The sequence below is a fragment of the Lithobates pipiens genome, unplaced genomic scaffold (assembly GCF_037356315.1).
Source record: "Lithobates pipiens isolate NorthernLeopardFrog02 unplaced genomic scaffold, aLitPip1_a1.2 Scaffold_13, whole genome shotgun sequence".
Classification (NCBI taxonomy): Eukaryota; Metazoa; Chordata; class Amphibia; order Anura; family Ranidae; genus Lithobates; species Lithobates pipiens.
In genome coordinates, this window is record NW_027507718.1 from 267,779,891 (window position 1) to 267,805,014 (window position 25,124).

A 25,124-nucleotide genomic window follows, 5' to 3' on the forward strand; every position below is an offset into this window, starting at 1 on the left:
GAACCCTCAAACATTATACATTTTTTTTCTAACACCCTAGAGAATAAAATGGCGGTCATTGTAATACTTTTTGTCACAACGTATTTGCGCAGCGGTCTTACAAGCACACTTTTTTTTGGAAAGAAATTCACTTTTTTGAATAAAAAAATAGACAACAGTAAAGTTAGCCCAATTTTTTTAATAATGTGAAAGATAATGTTACGCCGAGTAAATTGATACCCAGCATGTCATGTTACAAAATTGCGCCCGCTCCTGGAATGGCGTCATACCTTTACCCTTAAAAATCTCCATAGGCGAAATTTAAAAAATTCCACAGATTGCATGTTATAGAGGAGGTCTAGGGCTGCAATTATTGCTCTCACTCTAACGATTGTGGTGATACCTCACATGTGTGGTTTGACCACCATTTTCATATGCGGGCGCTACTCACATATGCGTTCATTTCTGAGTCAACGGGACAGGGCACTTTATAAAAAAAAACTATTTCTTATTTCTTTTATTTCTTTTTACACCGTTTAAAAAAAAAAAAAAGAATTTGGGTCACTTTTATTCCTATTACAAGGAATGTAAACATCCCTTGTAATAGAAAAAAAGCATGACAGGTCCTCTTAAATATGAGATCTGGGGTCAAAAAGACCTCAGATCTCATATTTGGACTTAAATGCAATAAAAAAATAAAAAAAAAGTAAAATTTGTCATTTTCGCCCGCTATGTTATGGAGAGGGCGTGGGAGAGTCCACTGCAAATCCACAGAGACCACCAATATCGTTTACCGAAACGCAACCTGAAGAGATGGATACCTCGGTTGTTGCAGCAGCTGCTGCCGTTACCGAGATATCCCTCTTCAAAAAAGGGACGTAAATTGTCATGAGGCGGTTGGTAAGTGGTTAACACTTTAAACCAGTGCCAGTCACAGTTGTACTGTGAGCACACAATTCCGGGGGAGGGGGGCTGTCCTTACCATAAGTGCTGGACAGACCGCCTACTTCCAATTTTCATGAAGGGCATAGCCCGTTACAGCCACTTTTATGCTGGCAAGGTTAAGAAACCGCTACCGCCTGTCAGTGGTTAACTGACGGGTGCCCAACCACTGCCAGCGCTTGAAGGCCTGGTTAAAGATATCCAAACCGATATCATTAAGGTGAATGCCATCTGATCTCAACAGATCATCATTAACAATGAGCCCTCATTCCAGGCCTGGCTCGGAGTCACCTGGGCCCATAACAAGCGGGGCATGATTTCCAACCAGATGAGAACCAAGTTAGTATATGCTGCATAACACTGGGCGATATCTCGCTTTATAGTGGAGATTAAATCCAGGGTCATTCCCTCTAGCATGAAGTATGAAGACGATGGGGATGGAAACATGTGCACAAAGGCACAAACACTCCCGAAGAACCTGATGCCAGTGTAATCCATGGTACTTGAGCCAGTGGATCCTGGCAAGATCATGGTTGAATCCCAAATTCTTCCCATAGCTCCGAACTTTTGATCGATGTGCGGCCCAGTAGATGAAGGAATCTCCAACTATCCAGATTAGAGCTGGGTAGCAACTTGAAAGAATTTAAAACAGGAAGTGTGGGCGGACATACAAAGCAAAACGAGAAGGTTCCCACCTACCCACACGCTGGAGTTCCGTATCTGAGAAACCCATACCAGAAGCAGTGGTGGCAGCACCGATGCAAAAAGAGTGGGTCGCAAAATCACTCAAAGGAAGGCCCAGTTTCTGAAGGCAAAGATGGAAAACCCACACAAATTGGAACCTGGTGGGGGACGGGGGGTGTGCAGACAGGAAGGGGGAGGCTAGTGAAACCAGACAAAAAGGGCTCCCGCATGGGTACAGGACAACCCTCCCACCCCAGTTTTTGAAGTACACAGTAACACTGACACACATCGCTCAGAGAAGGCTACATCCTCCGTCAGAATGCCTCCCATGGAGGTAGTGGATTTGCAAACCAATTCGCTGATGCGGAAGGCACCGAAAAACACCCAGGAGAAAGCTACTTGAAAATGGAGGGTCTTGAATGTAGAGGAGCACACAGATGGCAAAAGGGAAAGGATACCAGAGAGGATATGGAGGGATACCGGGTGCCGGGAATCAGGGGAAGGGGTAGCACGTCTCCAGCCCGCAGTAACCGCCAGACAGGAAATGCTTTTGCGATGTCTTCCCACCCACAGAAGCTGAAACCAAAAGGACAATGCAGACATGGACGATGAAACCATGGAACCCAAAGAACCTTTCCGAAGCAAATAAACAAGGTAAGAAAACAAAGCCACATGTGTCATGTTGAGACAAAATAAAGAACTCACCGCCCGACACTTGGACTGATTCGTCCCACACCCGACAGTATGACACCTACATTCTGCGGGGACAGCGATGCTCAGAGGAAGTCTAGCAAACATCGGAAACTAGGTTCCACAAGTGGGCCGGACAGGAGAGGCCCTCCAGGGAAGCCGACGGGGCCAGGGAGAGGAAGCAATTGAGCTGTAAAAGAGAGAGCATCAGCAATATCATTAGCCGTCACGGGAACATGCCTAGCTCTAAAACAAATGTTGAACTGCAAGCATTTTAAAATTAAAAAACGCAATAGTAACACGTCCGGAGGGGAGCTAGCTGACTGTCGATTAACCACCTGCACCACGCTCATGTTATCGGACCAGAAAACCACTTGGCTATTGCGCAAACGTTCGTCACAGTCCCGGAGGCTGCTAGGACTGTGACATCATAAGGGGCGGGGTCACCATGTGACATAACCCGGTGACCCTCACCCCTTATCCCTATATAAGTCTCCGCAAAACGCGTCCCTGCCATTGTGGCCAGAGAGAGCGTTGTGTCAACATCGGAAGGAAGAAGAAGAGAAGGCGGCAGTGGCGGTGACAGCGACAGAAGACCAGGCCAACGCTAGTAAAAGAGCTGAAAGAAGAAAGCGGAGGCCCGGCAAGAAGAACCGAAGAGCGGGACAAGACCCCCGAAGTCGGAAGAAGACCCCCGGACGGCGGCGACGGCGAAGAAGAAAACCAAGCTCCTCCACTAGTAAAAGAGCTAGTAAAAGAGCAGAAGATAGTGGAGGAGCCTGGTGAGAAGACCCCCGAAGACGAAGACCCCAGGAGCTGTCTAATAAAGTAAAAGTAAAGTACTTTTAAAGCCTTTGTTGTGTGTTTTTTATGTACACTTTTTCCCCAAGTGAATGGGTAGGGGTACATCGTACCCCATACTCATTTACATAGTGTGGGGGGCCGGAATCTGAGGCCCCCCTTATTAAAGGTATGGTACGGCTCAGGAGGGGGGGCTCACTCGTCCCCACCCGCTTTCCTGACCGGCCGGGCTGCATGCTCGGATACGGGTCTGCTATGGACTTTGGGGAGACCCCCACGTGTTTTTTTTGGCGTAGGGGTTCCCCTTTAAATCCATACCAGGTGATGGGGCCAGCGATGTGTCAATCTCGCCGATGGAGCTGTCTAATAAAGTAAAATTAAAGTACTTTTAAAGCCTTTGTTGTGTGTTTTTTATGTACACTTTTTCCCCAAGTGAATGGGTAGGGGTACATCGTACCCCATACTCATTTACATAGTGTGGGGGGCCGGAATCTGAGGCCCCCCTTATTAAAGGTATGGTACAGCTCAGGAGGGGGGGCTCACTCGTCCCCACCCGCTTTCCTGACCGGCCGGGCTGCATGCTCGGATACGGGTCTGCTATGGACTTTGGGGAGACCCCCACGTGTTTTTTTGGGCGTAGGGGTTCCCCTTTAAATCCATACCAGGTGATGGGGCCAGCGATGTGTCAATCTCGCCGATGGAGGCGGCAACATTGACTTCCTTCACTAGTTCCGTCTACCTGGAGCCACGTTCAAAATTAACAGACTTTTCTCCGTGTGTGGGCAAGTCCGCCGGATAGTCTGATCGTGTGGACATGGCATAATTAGTGCAACATGGAACGGAAACCAGCCTGCTGGACAACTACCCATTCAAGGAAGCTACTGAAGAGCTCGAAGAAATGACATGAAATGGCACAGCCCATGAGAAGGTACATGTAAAAAAAGTAGCTTCCTTGAAAATAGCAGTCCAGTAGATGGAAGCACTCCGGGTGGACCGGGAGGAAGCGGAAGGCGGACTTGGCCAGAAAATCCGACTGACCGGCAGCTGGGATCAAGTGAAGCGCCTTGTCGAAAGAGGCGTAGTGGACCCTGGCTTCCTCCTTGTCGATGCCGTCATTGACAGAGGAGCCAGAAGGGTAGGACAGGTGGTGGATAAGGCGATATTATCCCTTTTTTGGCACCACACCGAGGGGGGACACCCGCGTGTTGTGGAAAGGGTGGGGGGGAATCAAATGGCCTGCCATATATCCCAAATCCAGCTCCTTCTGTAGCCTCTCAGCCACGATGTACTCAAATTGCACAGCGGATTTCAGATTGCAGGCCATGGTAGGCACATCGAAAGGAGTGAAGGGAATGCAAAAACCACGGTCCAAACCATCCCTCAAGATCAAAGCCTCCCTATGAAGGGGGTACCGGTCTAGCCAGGGAAGCATCTCTAAGACGTTCACTGACCTCCTCCATTTTAGAAAGGTCAGGCTTGGCTCCCGGCCTGGAAAGCAGTGGCTTTCTCTTCCAGAAACATCTGCTGGCGGCCCCCCGCAAAGGAAGCATTCGTGCTTAAAATGGCACGCGGTGTACCCTTTGCATGGCTCTCATTGAACAGACAGCATAGACCTTTTTGGGGGGCAGCCGACACGCCGGACTGAAAGGATGAAGGCCTGTGGGGACACATCAGCAATAACCACAGGCTACCGTCTTGGCAGTCGAAACGAAACTCCTTACGTGTCGCCATTTTGTAGTGAAACCAACACTGGCCCCCATAAACCTTATAGGCACCCCAAATAAGGCCTAAGTAGGAAAAGAGAGATGTGGCCAATGCCGGAAACTGCTCACAGAGCACTCCGGCGTAAAGCGCAGAACCCTTGCAGCCAGTTCCCGAACGTGCGAGGAAGCTGTTTGGATTTGTCGCCCTGCGCCGTGACATCAACGCGACAAGATTTGTTGATCATCTCCCAGTCAGGAGGGACGAGCGTGAGAAAATCAATAAATTCACAGATCTTTTCCTTTACCTCCTCCACCAGGTGCGTGCCAGTAGGCGAGACCACCCACAGAGCACCAGAGATGGAACCCAAACTGACCGCCGGACCCGAAACCCCCATGTGGGACAGAAGCGATTTTACGACCATAGCTATGTGTTCGTCTGGCGGGCCCGATACAGAAGCATCACTAGACCTACCCCAAATTAAGTCACAGTCATACTCACTGATGCGCGGAGACAGAGCTGAAGAGGCGGGACGACCGATGCAGCATTGACCATGGTAGGGGCTGGCAGGGGCCTGCGACGTCCATCTCTGAGAGGAATGGTGGCGCCTGGTGAGGCAGGAGGGTGATGATGGAAGGAGAGGTCTAGGGGCAGAGGCCTGGGTGGCCAAGGACAGCAGCTGAGCTGCCTTAAAAACAACTGTGGACTCCTGGCAGAGGACCGGCTGGTGCATTTGACATCCCAGGACTGGAGTAGGAATCTCCAGCCCTGCCATGCAGCAGACCGAGGCTGGGCTGTGGTGGCGGGCAGCCCTCGGGAATCTCCCGCCCAGCCAGGCGCAGAGAGGTGCGGGTATGCAGGGGTCCGCAAGAAGGGGAGGACAGCCGGAGCAGCTCGACCATCTCCCACCCAGCCGGGCGCAGGGAGATTGTCACGTACCTAGTGGAAGAGCCCGACCTGCAGGGAGAGACCTCTCTTATGGCTCCGACTTGAGGGCCCTGGTAGAGTATACAGGAAGCACAAGAGTCCGGAGTGGCACAAGTGCCTGTCAGGATCAACAGCAGCAGAGGGGGCTGGAACCTAGGAAGTACTGTGTAGGCGAACCTCCAGCAGGATCAGGAGGCAGGGACCGGGAAGGAGCTGGGTCAACAGGCGGGTGCAGCAGGCTGGAACAGAACAGCAGGTAGGCAGCTGGAACCAGGACTCAGAAACTCAGGCAGAAGCTGGACTGCAGGCAGGAGCTGGACCAACAACTGGAGGCAGGACAGCAGACAGCCACCAGGAACCAGGATGCTGGAAGCAGGGGAGTCAGACAGGCCGGGTCGGTGGTCAGACGGTCAGCGGAGGTACTAAAGGATTAAGCAGAAGGGTAGTCAGGCAGGCCGGAATCAGGTGCAGGTGGATAGCAAGGATGGTAGGTAGACAAGCCGGGTCGAAGGTCACAGAAGGCAGGTTCTCAGGGTCAGGATACTCGCATGCTGTAGATCAGACAGCAAGATCTCAATGTGACAGACCGAGTTAAATAACCCGTCTGGCGCCAACAGGCAAATGCACATGCGCACAGGCGTGTGCACGCACCCGCGCGCACACGCGAACGCGGACCCACGGCGGAAGGCCCAGACTGTCTTTCGCTGGCAGGATCTTCCTGACAGAGATGTTGGTGTACGGGTGTTGGCTGGCAGGGGTGTGTGGCATGTGTGGAGCGGCCGTCCCCCAGGGGCCCAGAAGCAGAGACTGCAGGAGGTGGGGGGAAAGGCAGGCACCTCAGGGGAGAGAGGAGGGCAAACAGCCAGTCTGCCTGACCTTGCAGGGCCAGTTCGTGGACCTTGGCCAGCAGGAGTTTGGTGTCCATGGTGGAGGGACAGGGTCTCTGCAGCTCTTCCAGCCACGTTCCTCGAAAGACACAGAATTCCCTGGGAACAAACCTTCCTGAGCTCAGGCCCAGCCCATCCCCCATAGCAACTGATCCCTGATGACCACACAGCCACCTTGTCCTGTACCATCAGTCAAGGCTCTCCTTCCCGGTTGCAGAGGGGGGGGGGGGCGGTCAAGAGGCCCTGATTACTGTGAAATTTCTTAGGAATGGAACAAACAGTAACAATATAACTGAATATTAGACAAATGTATCTCAAATAAATCAGCTGTGTAATAATGACTGAAGATTAAGAGCAATAGAACTCAATGATACAATAAGTCCAGGCAGCTGGAGGGCAGAGGAATAACCCTTTCTTATGTCAGATCTCCCCCTACTGTCCCCTGACCCCACAGTCTCAAAGAACTGCAAACACTGTACCTAGTTCGGTTTAATAATGTGAGGTCCCAACCAGATTACCCCACTCATTCAACATTTATCCTGAACTTTGGTTATGTGTGTGCCTGTATGCCACCAGTGACTTCAGTCCCTTGAAAGAAGAAAGGCTTGAATCTTCAGCTAGCTACTTTAGTTGGTGCACTTAGATGTCCTGTTTGGCAGGAGTGGTGTACAGTGTACTATGGAACTCCAGAAGCCAAAAGAACACTCTTACTGCCTGGCAAACGATGAGTGCAGCACAGTGTTTTACTGGTGTAGGTGAAAATAGGCAATGTTTTCTGCGTGAAGTGTCTCTGTAAGATGGATAAGTGCCTGCTCACCAATCCTGCGACCAAGGCCCAAGGGAAGTGACCTGGAACAGGCAGTCTCTTTGGGTTGCCCGACTGGCTACCCCACAAATGGAATGCTTCTCGGCGCCTGTACAGGTGCATCTGGAGAATGCACCTAGGATTCCCCTCTCAGTCAGGATGTCCCCAACCGGCCTTGGATCTGTGGGAGGAATGGCACACTGTCCCGGGAAGACAACACCTCTCCCCTGGGTTTGGTCTTCTACCTTGCCTCGTGGTCTCTCCCAGGCAGCCTTGTTGTGTCCTTCTCTTCTCTTCCTCCTGAGCATACTGGGCTGTGTAGTTCTGCCCCCAGGGATTATTATGGGGCCATCTGTGCTAGGGACTACATGTCCCAAGATGCTTTGCTGCAGTGCTTCTGTCTTTATTGATCCTCTCCCCCCACCAATGAGGAAACGGGAGGAAGTAGAGCGGGTGGCTGGCTCCTTGCAGGCGCTACTCGCTTACTTTGTTGAGTGAGGAGAGGGAGAGGGCTATTCCCCCGCAGCTACTGACACTCACGCTCTCCCTGCAGAGAGTCTGTCAGTATCTGCGTCAATCCCAGGAGCACCCAACAGGAGGTGTGGGGCCACGGGCAGGCTGAGCGGCACCCCCTACACAAGTTGTATTTGTATTTTTTTTTTTATTCTTTATTGGGTTTTGCATATTCATAAACATAAACACATAGAATACTGTATCACTGATTAGTACATGTGTACACACATTGAATCATGTAGAAGAAAACATTGTTTAGGTATGGTGCAGATTTGTGTTTAAGGTGGGGGTGACCAAAAGGGTCTTTATAGTCTATACGGATTATGCTTAGTAACAATAGCTCGTAACAGTTTTCCCTCGGGAGTGGGGGCAAGGCCGGAGGTATAGTCCTGGAAGTCAGGGGGCCAACGTAGTCGCTGGCAGTTCATGGTGGCCGATAAGCTGAAGGATCACATTGAGCTACCAACTTGAGGTTGCCTAGTGACCCGGCAAGATTGCCTTTCAGGTACCAGGCTGTGTAGCGAAACGGGTGCATGACCATTTGCATATCTGCCTGAGTTAGTGTGGCCTCCATGTATTTGTATCATGCAAAAAAACGAGAAGTAGGTTGAAAGTTTCTTGTAATGGTGTCCAGTCTTTCCATATAAAAGAGCGATTCCATGGCTCTTTGCACTGCAGGTTGAGTAGGTGGGTCTTTGGAGATCCAATAGTTCATTATCATTCTGCGAGCTACAAGAGGTAAAAAGGCAAAAGGTGTGCCCATTGCGGAATAGGTGTCGGTTTCTCACTCGCTGAGGGAGGTGATTGGGGATTATATCCAAATAGACATAACAGCTGGTCTTTCGGGATCTGCTTCTTGGTAATACTACCAACATACGACATAACCGAGTCCCAGTAACTGGCAATGGTTGGGCAGTCCCAGAAACGATGGAGCAGAGTGGGACGGGGGTATAGAGCACCAAGGGCATTGTTTTAGGCTTGAGTTGTCTTTTTTGATGTAAAATGGGTAGTAGGCTCTGTGGATTATTTTGAATTGGGTTTCACATCATGTTTCTGATATGGTTAGTTTGTGTACGTGTCTGTATCCTTCCTGTATTTTTTCTGGGAGATCATCATCACCAAGGAGGTAAGACCATGTTTGGAACGGTTTGAGGTGGTACTTCTCAGATTGGTGTTGGATAAGGTAGGAGTATAAGCTAGTGATGGAATACTCCCCTGTCTGTAGCGCCGTGTCTATGAATGACTTCCGGAAAGGGTCAGACTTGGGTCCACAGCATGATCTCAGATAGTCAGTCAATTGGTTGTAGTAAAAGATGTGTGCTGATGGTAGGGAGAATTCTCGTGATAAAGATGAAAAGGGTTTGAGCTCCCCCGGTCTGTCTTGATACATAGCTGTAGCTGAGGTGAGGCCTTTTACTTTCCATTGGTCAAATGCTTCATGCAGGGTAGAAGGCAGAAACATAGGGTTCCCTTGAATTGGCAAGTATATAGAGATAGTCGATGGTAGCCCCAGTAGTTTACGCATTTCTCTCCAGGCAATGATAGTGTCCCTGATAAGTACCTTTGATTTCAGTGAGGTGGTAGGGCATTAAGATTGGAGTGTAGAATGGCCGCTAGGGTGTATGGAGAGGCCATAGCCCCCTCGAGAGGGGTATTACAGTATTTGAATTTCCCCGTTATCCAATCTAATCCCTGTCTAAGTAAACATGCAAGATTATAAAAATTAATATTTGGCATACCTGCACCGCCCTCGGGCTTCGGGAGGCTCAATTTATCCAAAGCAATGCATGCTTTTTTGCGAGACCATAGGAAAGTAGATAATGCCTTGTGAATCTTTTGGATATCTGAGTGCTTCAGTAGTGAGGGTATGGTCTGCATTGGGTATAGTAACCGAGCAAAGGATACCATTTTAAATAAGTGGGATCTCCCAAAGAGCGAGAGGGGCAGGGTCGCCCAGACCTCTGATTCCTGAACAATTTTGGTTATTAACGGGGGATAATTGAGCACATATAAAGGGGAGGGTTCACGGCCTATATGGATACCCAAATAAGTTATAGAATGTTGTGCTATAGTGAATGGAGATAAATGTTTCCACTTCAGAGCTAGTCTTGGGTGGAGAGGTAAGATTTCACTTTTGTCAAAGTTTATTCGAAAGCCCAAGCTCATTCGAAAGACCACAAAAAGTTCCCTCAAGTTGTCGAAGTCAGAGACGGGATCAGTGGAAAACAGCAGTATGTCGTCTGCAAATAAGGCAGAGTCTAAGGCCGCGTACACACGCGGGGACTGTTCGCTCAACTTTGTCCGTCAAACAGTTTCAGCGGACAGTCCACTCAAAATTAGCATGGACGGACTTGCCCACACACGACGAACGAACAGTCCGCTGAAACCGTGCGCGATGACGTGAACGGCACGTACGACGGGACGAAAAATACGACGTCCTATACACTGCAATGCAAACTTCGGCGTGTAAATCCTTTCTGAGCATGCGCGGAACTTAGTTTGACGAACAAGCCTACACACGAGGGGACTGTTCGCTGAAACAGAGTTTCAGAGGACAGTTTTTCGGAATTTCCGAAAAACTTTGTTCAGCAGACTGTCCGCTGAAACTGTCCGCTGAAAGCCCACACACGAGCGGACTGTCCGCCGAAACACTGTTCAGCGGACAAAGTTGAGCGAACAGTCCCCGCGTGTGTACGCGGCCTTAAACCTGGGTTCCTATAGTAATTCCACTGACCCCATCCCGTGACTTAAGTATTCTAGATAGGGGCTCAATGGCCAAATTAAATAGTATGGGTGACAGTGGGCATCCCTGCCTAGTTCCCTTAGTTCCCCTTAGTTAAGGGTATTGATCCAGATATGAAGTCAGGTGTGACCAGGCGTGCCGTCGGAGATGTATACATTTGTTGGAGAAACACCATGAAAGGTCCCTGGAAGCCAAATTGTGTCATTACTCTAAATAGCCAAGACAAACTAACATTGTCAAAAGTTTTTTCTGCGTCTAGAAAATAATTGAAATGTCTTGGTCTGGGTGTGTTTTAGCGTAATTTAGGGCCATGAGGACTTTTCTTATATTCAGTGTGGTTGATCGGCCTGTAACTAAGCCTGATTGGGCTGAATGAAGCAGGGACGGGAGTAGAAGGGCTAGACGCGAAGCTACTATTTTGGATAAGATTTTGACATTTACTTTTATTAAGGATATTGGGCGGTAGGATCCTGGCAGTAGGGAGTCTTTCCCTTTCTTGTAGATTCATTTGATATATGCCTGTGTCCCAGTAGGCAGATAAGGCCCTCCATTCCACATGCCTGCATAAACACGTTTAAGTGAGTCGGGAATAAAGTCAATGGTTAATTTGTAAAATTCGCCGTATATCTGTCTGGCCCTGGTGCTTTGGCAGATGACATAGCAGTGATTGTGCGCTGAATATCTTCTAGGGTAATAGGGGCATTTAGTTCATCTAAGTGTGTATTCTGGAGTTTGGGCTAACGTACTCTGGAAAGTAAAGCCTCAGTTTGGTCTGTGGGGTCTGCTGTGCCTGGGCTTGCACTTCCAGGTGCAGCTGTTACAGCCCTCTATGTACTGCTGCTTCTACTGTGGCAGCTAATGTAGGTCCTAACAGCGTGACTACAGCCTGTGCTATTCCCTCGGGAGAGGCTGGGTCCACTAGTGCTTTCCCTGGGGCAGCAGGAGGCTCTGTATGTGGCTGTCTGTGCTCCGCTGTGGATGGCGCGGCCGCCATGTTGGCCGCGTGTGTCTCTCCCATCGGAGATGGCACTGCAGAGGCCGCCTTAACATACGATCGCTCCACAAAGTGATCCATGTATGCTCACCAGCCTGTGGATGTAGCAGGGGGTCTCCCCTAGGCGTATGTGGGTGGTAGTCGCCGGTTTTGTGGGGAGCAGAGTGGGAGCTGAGGACGATCACCTCCTCCTCATGTGGCACCGGAACCGGAAGTCGTTGTATTTGCTTTCTAAAAGGCTGTGGTGTAGTTTATTTTATTTAGAAGTTAATTGGATGATGTGACCTCTGATAGTATATTTATGGCCCACCCAATTAAAGGTGACTTCTACCCTAAACTATCTTTTATTTTGCCCTGCCTCCTCCCCCTTCCCTCGCTCACATTTGGCTATACAATTTAAAATTTTTATTATTTCATAGATTTTTAAAAAAGCAGCATTACCTCCCTTCTTGCCTACCCTCTTGTATTCTATATGTGCACAGATGTGTCACAGGGTTTTGGGTCACAAAGACAGCTGACATGAGAAACAGTTTGCTGTTCTTGCGCATGCAACCCCCTGCTGGAGGGTGGAGGGGTGGAGCTGAATTATAGGGGACTGTTTAATTATTGGGGAGGCAGGCATGTACTGGCCATCGGGACTACCGGGAGTTTCCCGGTGGGCCGATGGCTCAGTGGGCCACTCTGATGTTAGGGGGCTGGTGATGGGACACTCTGATGTAAGGGGGTGCTGATGGGACACTCTGATGTAAGGGGCTGCTAATGGGACACTCTGATGTAAAGGGGCTGCTGATGGGACACTCTGATGTAAGGGGGCTGATGGGACACTCTGATGTAAGGGGGCTGATGGGACACTCTGTTGTAAGGGGGCTGATGGGACACTCTGTTGTAAGGGGGCTGATGGGACACTCTGTTGTAAGGGGGCTGATGGGACACTCTGTTGTAAGGGGGCTGGAGATGGGTCACTCTGATGTAAGGGGGTGCTGATGGGACACTCTGTTGTAAGGGGGCTGGTAATGGGACACTCTGATGTAAGGGGGCTGATGGGACACTCTGTTGTAAGGGGGCTGATGGGACACTCTGTTGTAAGGGGGCTGATGGGACACTCTGTTGTAAGGGGGCTGATGGGACACTCTGTTGTAAGGGGGCTGGAGATGGGTCACTCTGATGTAAGGGGGTGCTGATGGGACACTCTGTTGTAAGGGGGCTGGTAATGGGACACTCTGATGTAAGGGGGTGCTGATGGGACACTCAAAATGTGAGTGAGCCGGTCTGGATGAAGTCCAGGGCCAAATTTCTGTCGCAGTCCAGCCCTGTGGGGAGGTGACCTCGGGATTATTTAAATTCCTTAAACTGGCATTAAACCAAAAATGTAATAAATTGCAGCTTATCAACCTCCCTCTGTTTTCACCTGGTGATCTGGCCAGTAACACACCTCCTGTATTATACAGACACCACTCTGTATAGATGATCACAGGTGGCACAGCAGGCAGCAGCATTGCCAATCTAAGGGGTGGGGGGGATGGAGGCAATGTTAAATGTATTATCAGATTTTAATACCAAACTCCAGCTCACACTTTATAATCTGTTATGGCAAACAGTCTTTTTTCCTTTCGGGATAAAGGTTTTAATCACCCCTGCCCATGTTAAATAGTTTGTCTCATCCATGTAAACTGCTACTTTTATGGGGAGCTTGAGCTTTTGAAAAACAGAATTGGTGGCTGGGTCACCAAATGAAAATAGAAGAAGCAAAGCCCAAAAAAGAAAATGAATACAACCATCACATCTAAGAATTGGTAATATAATGTTTGTTTTTTGGTTTAATACTGCTTTAACCACCGCTGCACACCGATATACATTGGCACAATGGGAGCGGTGGGCAAATGGGCGTACCTGTACGTCCCCTTTAACTGGTGGGGGTTTATGGGCAGGCATGCGCCGCGTACAGCGGGACCGGCAGACTCAATGTCCACTGGTCTCCTGGCGATTGTATCACGGAGCCGCAGAACGGGGAGATGCCTATGTAAACAAGGCATTTCCCCGTTCTGCCTTGTGACACGACAGCGATCACTGCTCCCTGTCATCGAGAGCAGTGAATGCTGTCATGTTAGTTGAAGTCCACCCCCCCACAGTTAGAATCACTCCCTAGGACACATTTAACCCCTTGATTGCCTAGTGTTTAACCCCTTCCCTGCCACTGTCATTTACACAGTAATCAGTGCTTTTTTATAGCACTGATCGCTGTATAAATGACAATGGTCCCAAAATAGTGTCAAAAGTGTCAGATGTGTCCGCCATAATGTCACAGTCACGATAAAAATCGCAGACTGCCGCCATTACTAATAAAAAAATTATAATAAAAATCCCATAAATCTATCCCCTATTTTGTAGATGCTATAACGTTTGCGCAAACCAATTAATATACCCTTATTGTGATTTTTTTAAACAAGAATATGTAGAAGTATCGGCCTAAACTGAGGAAAAAATTAGTTTTATTATATATTTTTGGGGGATATTTATCATAGCAAAAAGTAAAAAAATTTTGCTTTTTTTCAAAAATTTTGCTTTTTTTTTGTTTCTAGTGCAAAAAATAAAAATTGCAGAGGTAAACAAGTACCACCAAAGGAAAACTGTATTTGTGGGAAAAAAGGAAGTCAATTTTGTTTGGGTGCAACGTCGCACGACCGCACAATTGTCAGTTAAAGCGACGCAGTGCCTAATTGAAAAAAGTGCTCTGGTCAGGAAGGCGGTAAAATCTTCCAGGGCTGAAGTGGTTAATGTAAAGTAATATATTATTAATAAAAGTTCAATTGCTCAACAAAAATTTGTTAAGTCACCAATAAAATTGGTTCGCCTTGTGGCCCAAACCTGTCAACTGTATCATAACTGGGCCATGGTCTGACCATGATGAGTATAGGAATCAGGCAGATTCAGGGTCTCTCACAAATTGTTCTAAGCAATATAGCAAAGTGATTGTAAACCATCACCTTGTAAAACTCATTCAGTTTAAAATATAAGTTATAGGCAAAACATTTGTGTATAATTAAAAAAACAAAACAAAAAAAACCATTATAATGTACTTTTCCATTTTTTTTATAAGTGATCAAATTACTTCTGTTCTCCGCTGCATAAGAGCTCAGGGAGGAGATGCAGCAGTACACTGAACTTCCCAGTGAATGGCTGTGCAGGAGGGGCATGTCAGGAAAAGTCTGATCATTGGAGGAGAGCAGGCTGAGTTCCCAGCACAGCTAGAGAACTCACCACAGTGTGCTCTCCTGATTAGTGTGGTCAGTTTTTTAATAGAAAAGCAGAGGGACTAGCAGGATTACCAGGGATGTCATACAAAGGAAGCAATACAAAGAAAGTAGGATACTTTTTCATACAAGTACATGGTACAGCAATCACATATCAGGAATATGAAATGTTCGGGTAACAAACGCTTTAATGACTTAATACAAACCTTCTATTGACTGCATTTCATTTGTTTCTAGTGACAAAAATGCTAAGAGCATTTTTGTAACTGTTACAAATTGCTGATCAAATAAAAGTCGATTATTGCTTGGGCATAGCATAAACAGGAACATGTGGCTCGGGTTAATGTTTATGCAATAAGGAGAGACAAGGAAGCCACTAACAAGTACTTCCCTGGCTTATCAAAGGGAAGCAACCCAGTACATGGGATTCATTGTTTTAAATGCCAACTTATGGGGCTAATTAAGTGGTATAAAAATCAATCAATAAATGATGAACAGTGTTACAATTGTGTGATTATTTACAGTATATTAAAATGTCATTGTTTTACTTGTAATCGGGGCTAGACATATACAGAAAAATGCGTTTGACCCAGGGGCGGACTGACAACCCATGGGGCCCCCGGGAAATAGGGGATCATGGGGCCCCCTTTGTCACCACCCACCCACGCACAAGCCACACCCTCACAAAGCCCCACATATATATTGCACTGTTACATTACATGCATTGGTCACAGAATTTCTCTACTGTATGTTCAAAATATATGTTTAAAGAGTTAAGAAAATAAAGAACAATAAACGCACATATAACCACGTACATTTTCTGTGGGGCTGCGTTTCCTGTGAGCAGAATCACGCACAGGTATGGTACTTCTACACTTGTGGGTCTGTGCGCTGTTTGACCCACTGCCGCTTTGATTGGACACACCGAGAGCTAATTAGTGGGTCTGGTGGACCAGATGTCCACTGGGTCCAGACGATCGTTTCCATCAGAGGCAGAACGGTGGTCTGCCGATGTAAACAAGTTAGATCGCCATTCTGTTAGTAGGGAAGACCGAGATCCTGTGTGTCTGCTAAACAGGAACACAGATCTGTCTTCCCACATTTAAAGCACCTCCCCCACACAGTTAGAAAGCACTTTCTAGGAACACATGTAACCCTTTGATTGCCCCCTGGTGTTAACCCCTTCCCTACCAGTGTCATTAGTACAGTTAACCATTACTAGTAACAAAAAAAAAAATTCTATAAAAATATCCCATAGCATATTGGGATTTTTACCAACATGTAGAAAATACATATAGGCCTAAACTGATGGAGAAATTAGATTCTGAGGCTAGAGCCCATAGCAGCAAAGTAAAGAAAGTATATAATATACACACACACTGCAAAGGCTGCAGACAGGGTACAGGGGTCAGAGGCTGCGGACAGGGTACAGGGGTCAGAGGCTGCGGACAGGGTACAGGGGTCAGAGGCTGCGGACAGGGTACAGGGGTCAGAGGCTGCGGACAGGGTACAGGGGTCAGAGGCTGCGGACAGGGTACAGGGGTCAGAGGCTGCGGACAGGGTACAGGGGTCAGAGGCTGCGGACAGGGTACAGGGGTCAGAGGCTGCGGACAGGGAACAGGGGTCAGAGGCTGCGGTCATGGTACAGGGGTCAGAGGCTGCGGTCATGGTACAGGGGTCAGAGGCTGCGGTCATGGTACAGGGGTCAGAGGCTGCGGTCATGGTACAGGGGTCAGAGGCTGCGGTCATGGTACAGGGGTCAGAGGCTGCGGTCATGGTACAGGGGTCAGAGGCTGCGGTCATGGTACAGGGGTCAGAGGCTGCGGTCATGGTACAGGGGTCAGAGGCTGCGGTCATGGTACAGGGGTCAGAGGCTGCGGTCATGGTACAGGGGTCAGAGGCTGCGGACAGGGTACAGGGGTCAGAGGCTGCGGTCATGGTACAGGGGTCAGAGGCTGCGGTCATGGTACAGGGGTCAGAGGCTGCGGTCATGGTACAGGGGTCAGAGGCTGCGGTCATGGTACAGGGGTCAGAGGCTGCGGTCATGGTACAGGGGTCAGAGGCTGCGGTCATGGTACAGGGGTCAGAGGCTGCGGTCAGGGTACAGGGGTCAGAGGCTGCGGACAGGGTACAGGGGTCAGAGGCTGCGGACAGGGTACAGGGGTCAGAGGCTGCGGTCATGGTACAGGGGTCAGAGGCTGAGGGGTCTTACTAGGCTGTGATGAGAGGTGCGCGCCACTCCTGAAACCTCACAAAGTGCCACTGCTGCCTTACATTTAAAAATGGTGCTGCCCGGTGCCATTATGTCACTGCGCATGCATGTTTGAAAATGACTGAGCGTGTAAGGGCTTGCACACGTGGCAGCGGTGCATGTGCAGAGGACACTCCAGCCCCCCTCATCATACCATACAGGGTTAATGTTACTTTATGGTATGTGATGAGGCTGGGGTTTTAGAGGAACAGAGCAGTGCAGCTGGCTGGAGCATGAAAACAGGTAGGTGAAAAAGGCCCCCCACCCCCCCCCCCCACACACTGCAAGAATGGACTTTATCTTAATTTCCTGGAGAAGGGCTGTATTGTGGCACCACATCCTTTGCTGTTATTGCGCAAATTCATGAATATGTTAGAAATATACTGGGACTTTTCAGGTGCTACAGGGATATTCTACATACACATATATTAAAAAGAATTATTTTGTGAAAATACATCTGATGTATGTAGTAGGTGAAAAGTTCCAGTATATTCTTAACATATTCAAGAATTTTACATTCACCAGACCTGTCCTGCTGATGTACAGGACAAGTTTAAAGCACATATTTATACAGTGTGGAAGGCAGAACAATTGTGACTCACAGAAGAATGCAGTCTGCCATCCATCCTGTTATCTTGCCTTGAGCTCCGGTGACTACTTTATGGGTAGCAATGATCGCTACTGTGTTGTCCTGCTTGCTCTGTTCTCCCCCAGGAAGGGAGGGAGGAGGCTCAGGTGCTGCCTGACACACACAAGCATGGAAGAGATCGAGTTTCTCCTTTGTCCATTGACTTGAGGGGTGTCTTATATGAGCAGTAACAATGTCCAGGCTCCTAGGGGGTGCTCTCCCCCTCCCTCCCTCACTCACTCACTCACTCCGTCGGCTCAGCTCAGTGTCCTATGTGCTCTAGTTGTCAGCGCTGACATTTCCGATGCTTCCTCCAGCTAGTTCCTCTCCTGCTCAGGACTCAAATTTGGCGCCACAAATTCAGCTTCTCTGGAGCCAATGAGAGACGAGGGGTGTGGATTGAAGGCGGAAGCCTCCTCCCCCAATTGGAGAATAGCGAGCGATTCTCTCTCTTGCATTTACACACAGCCACAGCACCAATAAGAGACTCAGGGCTATGAGCTTCTCACGGGCCCCCTACTGGCCACGGGCCCTCGGTCGGCGCCCGAATGACCTAATGGTCAGTCCGCCCCTGGTTTGACCCCATTAGATATACTGGTTAATGGACTGACCTTTGAATCCCACTGGCAAGATCAACTTAGCCGCACAAGGCATGCTAGTACTGGAAATAGAATGAGACATTTTTCCTTGTTTGTATCGGTATTACTGATAAAGCTGTTGGCCTGCTATGCAGGGCCGTCTTTAATATTGACTGGACCCTGGGCAAAACTTTTCTTGGGGCCCCCCATGCTGTTTTCACTCTCCACCTGCTCTGAGACATACAATAAATAGCAGGTAGACTCAAAATCAGTTTACTGAATCAGATCAGGCAGCTATTGCGATTAGTTGCCAGAGATTAGCAACCAGTCAGTAAGCGGTAATGATACAGTGTAGAGGTTACAGCACACATTACAGCTCACTGGTTAGTTGCTAGAGGTTACAGCACATGATTTCTGCTTGTTGATTGGCTGCTATTGATTGCTGTGGATATGACCTCAGGGGGGCAAGATATACATATCAATGCTGCTGGTCGCTGCTATTTACATATGAATGCAGGCAATTTACATGTCATCTGTACACAACAAAAGGGCAGAGCTGAGCAATATAAGTAGCAGCACTTCACACTGAGATATTGGGACACAGCACAGGACTAAAACCTCAAGTGACAAGGGAATTTAAACCAGCATAGTTGGCAAGTATGAGGCAGCTGCTTTGGGCCCCACAACAATGACAGGGCTCAGGGCAGCTGCCCCATTTGCCCTGCCTTAAAAACGGCCCTGCTGCTATGCTATCAGGAAGGTAATACAAGCTTAGAGTGAGCTATGTAGGTAAATTCACAGTACACTAGTCCACTAACTAGAATACATAGGCTTTCAAGGGGCAGTAAAAATGGTGAACTATTCACATGTCAGCGGCAAGAATAGCGTCAATAAGGAACCTCTGTTGGTGGAGCCAGAAAATACTTTAATAACAGTATTTCTTATGTTTGCACAGGTGATAAGTAGAGGAAAAATACTGCTGACTAAAATTCAGAAAAGGACAGCAAGTGAAGCGATCACTTCATTGCGAATTACTTTGACCCCTGAGATGCTGCCCTCTTTCAGAATCGTGGCTTATTATTATTTGGTTTATCTTAACTCACTTCTTGAAATAGTGTCTGATTCCATCTGGCTACACATGAAACGAACCTGTAAAAGTAACGTAAGTAAATTTTTTCTGACGTGCATGGTTTTCACATTTTCTTTATTCGCTGATTATATAAACATTTGCAAATTGTTGTATGTTTCTTGAATGGGTGATTCAGAATATGGCATTAAATTACTTTGCATTCAGGTTTATAATGCGGTTTTCATTGGCCTAGCTTAGAAACTTTGGTGAAGTCCAACAGAACTGACAAAACATTGTACAATTCCATACTCCTATTCTCTAAATGTAGACAGAATGATGGCTATATAGATATATATTGATATCAATTTAAAGGGTTATGGGCTAACATAATATTCTTAAAATTTGGATAAGGTTTTTTTTTTTCAACTTTTTGTTAAAAAAAGCTGTATGAATGAGCTGTGTGAACTGATTGGCAGATTTCAAAGGACACAATACTGGGAAATGAGATGTGTGCAATGTGGAGAAGATCTCACGAGCAGCACCAGGAAGCCAGCTGTGTGTTCTGGAGTGTAGATCTCACTGGTGGAATGACTAATATAGATTGGTCTACGTGCAATATAGGGCAGATCTTACTGGAGATATTGTTGCTGGGGAGTGGGCTGTGTGTTTTGGAGTGCAGATATTACCAGTGGCATAGATACTGGGAAGTGGGCTTTGTGTACTGGGGATCTGATTTTACTGGTGACATGGATACTGAAGAGCGAGCCGTCTGAACAGGGCAGATCTTACTGGTAGCATAAATACTGGGAAATGAGCTGTATACACTGGGTTTCAAATTTTACTTGTGGCCTGGATACCGAGAAGATATCCATGTATTGGGAGAAGATCTCACTAGTAGCATGGATAATAGAAAGTGAGCTGTGTGTACTGGAGTGTGGACACTGGGGAGTGAAATGTGAGTGCTGGAGTGCAGATTACACTGGTGGCATGGATACTTGTAAGTGAGTTGTGTGTATTGGAATACAGATTTCAATGATGGCCTTGATACTAGGGAGTTTGTGTATTTGGATTAAATCTCAGTGGTGGTATATATACTTTAAAAATAGTTGTGTGTGTTTAAGTGCAGATCTCACAGGGGATATGGACACTGGGGAGTGAGGTAAGCTTTGTGTATTGAGGGACATATCTCATTTGTTGCATAGATACCGGAGAGTTAGCTGTGAGTACTGGGGGCAGATCTCTTTGGTGTCATGGATACTGGGGAAAAAGCTGTATGTACTGGGGAGTTTGTTTTGTCCACTGAGGGGTAGATCTCATCGGTGTCATGGATACTGGTGAGTAGACTGTATGTATTATGGGCAAATCTAACTGATGGCATGTATACTGGAGTACCGGGGAGTTAGCTGTGCATACTGTGGGGTAGATATCTTTGGTGGAATGTATACTGGAGAGTTGGTTGTATACTGTATATTGCACATTTCTTTGTGACGTGGAAACTGGAGAGTTAGCTGCATGTAAGGATTGGGGGGGAGGGGGGGGTCACCAGATCTCACTGGTTGCATGGATCCTGGGGGTTAGTCACATGTATGGGGTATGATCTAAATGGTGAGCTAAATGTGTGATCAGGTTTTTGTGTAGGCACCTTTCCTTTTTCTATTTTTTTTCTTTTTTCTTTTTTTTTTTTTTTTACCAAATTCCTTATTAATGTGCAGCAGTGGTTGAATTTGACAAAACTGTTTGCCTCTCATCACTCATTTTCATCTGTAAGGCCGCGTACACACGCGCGGACTGTTCGCCCAACTTTGTCCGTCCAACAGTTTCAGCAAACAGTCCGCTCAAAATTAGCATGGACGGACATGCCCACACACGACGAACGAACAGTTTGCTGAAACCGTGCGCGATGATGTGAACAGCACGTACGACGGGACGAAAAATACGACGTCCTATACACTGCATTATAGCTTTCGGCGTGAAAATCCTTTCTGAGCATGCGCGCAACTTTGTTTGACGAACAAGCCTACACACGAGCGGGCTGTTCGCTGAAACAAGGTTTCAGCGGACAGTTTTTCGGAATTTCCGAAAAACCTTGTCCGTCCAACTGTCCGCTGAAACTGTCCGCTGAAAGCCCACACACGAGCGGACTGTCCGCCCAAACACTGTTCAGCGGACAAAGTTGGGCGAACAGTCCGCCCGTGTGTACGCGGCCTTAAGTGAACCTTTATGGAACCTGATAAACCCTGGGTTCAGATTATTATTTTTTGTTTGTTTATGGAGGTTTTGTATGAACATTACAGACCAAAGAAAATAAGAAAACAAAAAAATAAAAACAACTAACCACGTGGGGTAACCCACACAGGGGAGCACCAGTCAGTGTACCACAAAAGCCTATACAAATGGATTAATGGAGCAACTGCTCAGATAGCAGAGACATAGCAGTAAAGTTAACGGAAAAGAACAAAAAAAAATGTTTCAATCCTAACAGATGTGTGCTTGTGTGTGTGGCTCACGCTGGGTTTTAGGGTACACCCTATGGTAACTCAGTCAGGGACCATGTCTAACAACCTGTTAGTGGAAACATTTTCAATCCATCTCGCACATACCCTATCAAATTTGTTCATACAACCTCTATTAGCATACGTATCCTTATACAAAGGCAAATTTATGTCCACCAATTTATCCCAGAAGCCAAGATGGGGTAGGCTTTTTTCAACAAAGGGTTATTAGAAGAAAAAGTCCTAACAGAGTCGTCTCCACTGTCATGGGGGCTAGATCCTCCACCAGGCCCTGAAGACAAATTTTCGGAGTGAGGAAAAAAGAGGTGCTGGCAATTGTATTAATCATAATCATATACTGTGAGATAGCAGGGCAAGCCCCGAAAATATGGAAAAAATCCCCCATGGAGTGATGACACCTCCAACAGGAGTAGTCTGTACGGAGTATAGTATGCCCTATGCAATGTTTCAAACTATATAAATCTATCTCTAAGTAAGATAAGATACTTGAAAGGGTAATACCATACATCTTCCCAGCCATCGTCAGCAAGAACCACTATATCTAAAGTCTACTTTTGTCTGAGGGAGGACAAAGGTGGGAGGGACAACATTTGCAAGTGATTAAACAGTCGACATTGGTTTCTCCAAACTGTTGGTTCTGAGCAGAGCCTGCTCAAGATCACAGCTTGCTAGGTCAAGACATCTATTCGGAAATTGGCTGTGAAAGGAGAGGGAGAGTTGCAGATATCTAAATTGATAATAAGCTGGAATATTAGAGAACGCACAGAGATGAGGAAGTAGCATCAGGGTGTGATTTTCCACTACATGTGAAATTGACTTATATTTAAACTTGATCCAACACTGGGGATATGGGGTTGATTAAAAATGTGTCTGGAAGGGCTTATTCTACAACTGGGCAGTGGGGGAAAGAGTAGTATTGGGTTGAGATTCAAAGGACAACCCCACTCTCCAGCCATGTCAGGAAATATGAGGCTTTGGAGCCTCTATATAACAACAGTTGAAACGTGCTACAGATTGCAGGATTGCCGTCTCTAGCATGGTGGAAGTGTTTGAGATGTCAGGACAGAGCCATCAGTGCACTGTGGCCAATTTAGTGATGGGAAGTATATATGGCTGTCTGACATAGTTAATCCCACCTGGGATGTGGTCCTCATTAGCATAGTCATTTTATACCACAGGGATTATACTCCCCAAAGAAAGGAGGACAGAAGGTGGTTGAGCTGAATGAAAAAAGTATTGGGAATCCATTGTGGTGAGTGATAGAAAAGATAAGTAAATATAGGTAAATGTTCATTTTAATGAGATTCACCTAATAATGAGATGACCTAACAATGACAGCGGCAGTTCTGCCATGTCTTCGGGTTCAAACTATTTTACCAGACTGTTTTATGACTTAAAATTATTTACTAAATAAGAATACATATTTTAATACTGCAATAATGCCACTCTGGCTGCCAAAACACCTAAACAGCAGAGGCTGATAGTGATGACTCAAACGGAGGTTGGTTAGACCACTCCACATAGATCGCTGATCTCAAACAAAGAGGGTTGTCTTTATGTGCATCATGCTGTCTGTGCCACAGAGTTCTGCAATGGCACTGGCGTGATTCACATAATAAAGTCAGACATAGTAGATGTAGTATTTGGCAGCACATTCAGTTTAGTTTGTGTGGTAACTACAATTAGTTTTTTTTTCTGTAATAATCCTGCATTGTTTCCAATGTATTGGAAAATGCAATATTTTTTTTTAGTATGGTCATTTTATTTTGTTAAAGTGGTTCTAAAGCCTTAAAGGGGTTGTAAATCTATGTGTTTTTTCACCTTAATGCATCCTATGGCTCTTAATTGGATAGATTGATAGCAGCGTAGCCATTGGCTCCCGCTGCTGTCAATCAAATCCAATGACGTGGGTGCTGGGGGCGGGGGCGAGTCCTGCATGGATGCCAAATGCAACTTTAAGGTTTTTTCACCTTACTGCATTCTGCAGCCCCCCCCCCCAGGCCCCCCCACAGACCCCCCCCTTTTACTTACCTGAGTCCGATCTGATTCAATGATGTGCACAAGCGCAGCAGCTCCATTCAATGTCTCTCTCCTAATTGGACAGATTAATGGCAGCAGGAACCATTGGCTCCTGCTGCTGTCAATAAAATCCAGTGACACGGGAGTGGGGGACGGGGCAGAGTCCTGCTGTTTGTGTCAATGGATGCAGCAACAGGACACGGGAGTGAGCCTGCACGGGTGCCCCCAGGGAGAGCAGCTTTCTGTGGGGGCACCCGATGAAGAGGAGGGGCCTGTAGCCGGCGGGGAACACCAGACTAAGAGGATTGGGGCTGCCCTGTGCAAAACCGTTGCACAGAGCAGGTAAGTATGACATGTTTATTATTTTAACGAAAGAAACATTGAAAGCTTCACCGTTACTTTAGAATTTGTATACAACAAATCACACTGACGCAAGACATTTTTCTTTTCACAGCTGCAGATAAACCCACCTAAAATCTCACGAGCCTCCTATGAGCCAGAAACGAAAGTTGAGCTCAGCTTGACAGGTGATCAAGGATCACAAGTGGGCCTAGTAGTTGTAGACAAGGCTGTATTTGTCTTAAATAACAAAGGAAGGTTTACGCAAGACAAGGTGAATATATTGATAATTCATAGACTAATACAATGTACAAGAATGTTACGAATTCTGTCAAGAATGGTAGTACTGGCTGCGTGATGTTAACACGCTATATGATGCAGGATAAATAAAAAGGTACATATTTGTGTTCAAGTGACATAAAATTAACAAAAATTGTTTCAACTGTAAAATGTGGAAATTCATACTAATTTTTTTTTTTACGGTGTGAGGTTGAAATGAAATGTAATACATAATTACATGTTTATATGACCTATATTTAGGGATTGCGCCCCCTATTACAGTGCTACACTCATTAAAGGTTTTCTTTTAAAACCCAACTCCAGGCACAACTATAATAACAAATAAAAACTCAGTCAACCCCACGCACTGCAAGGGTTAATTTCTTGTTATATCTAGAGATGCGAGAATATGGATAAATACCGTATTCTGCTCTCCAGCAGGTCCAATCCAGCGGTGTAACTCAGACGATGCAGCCTCCTCTCTAAGCTGCTTGTGGCTGGGATCGCACACTTGATTCCTCTAAGTACAAT

At 47.0% G+C, this 25,124-nt stretch overlaps 1 protein-coding gene across 1 annotated transcript in view; it reads left to right on the forward strand.

Annotated features, from left to right (window-relative positions):
• LOC143974836 (complement C3-like) overlaps window positions 1–25,124 on the forward strand; it is a 332,677-nt gene that overhangs the window by 121,817 nt on the left and 185,736 nt on the right. The window contains exons 13-14 of the mRNA XM_077476590.1: window positions 19,330–19,536; window positions 24,430–24,588. Coding sequence (XP_077332716.1) covers window positions 19,330–19,536; window positions 24,430–24,588 — 366 coding nt within the window. The remainder of the gene's footprint in view (window positions 1–19,329; window positions 19,537–24,429; window positions 24,589–25,124) is intronic.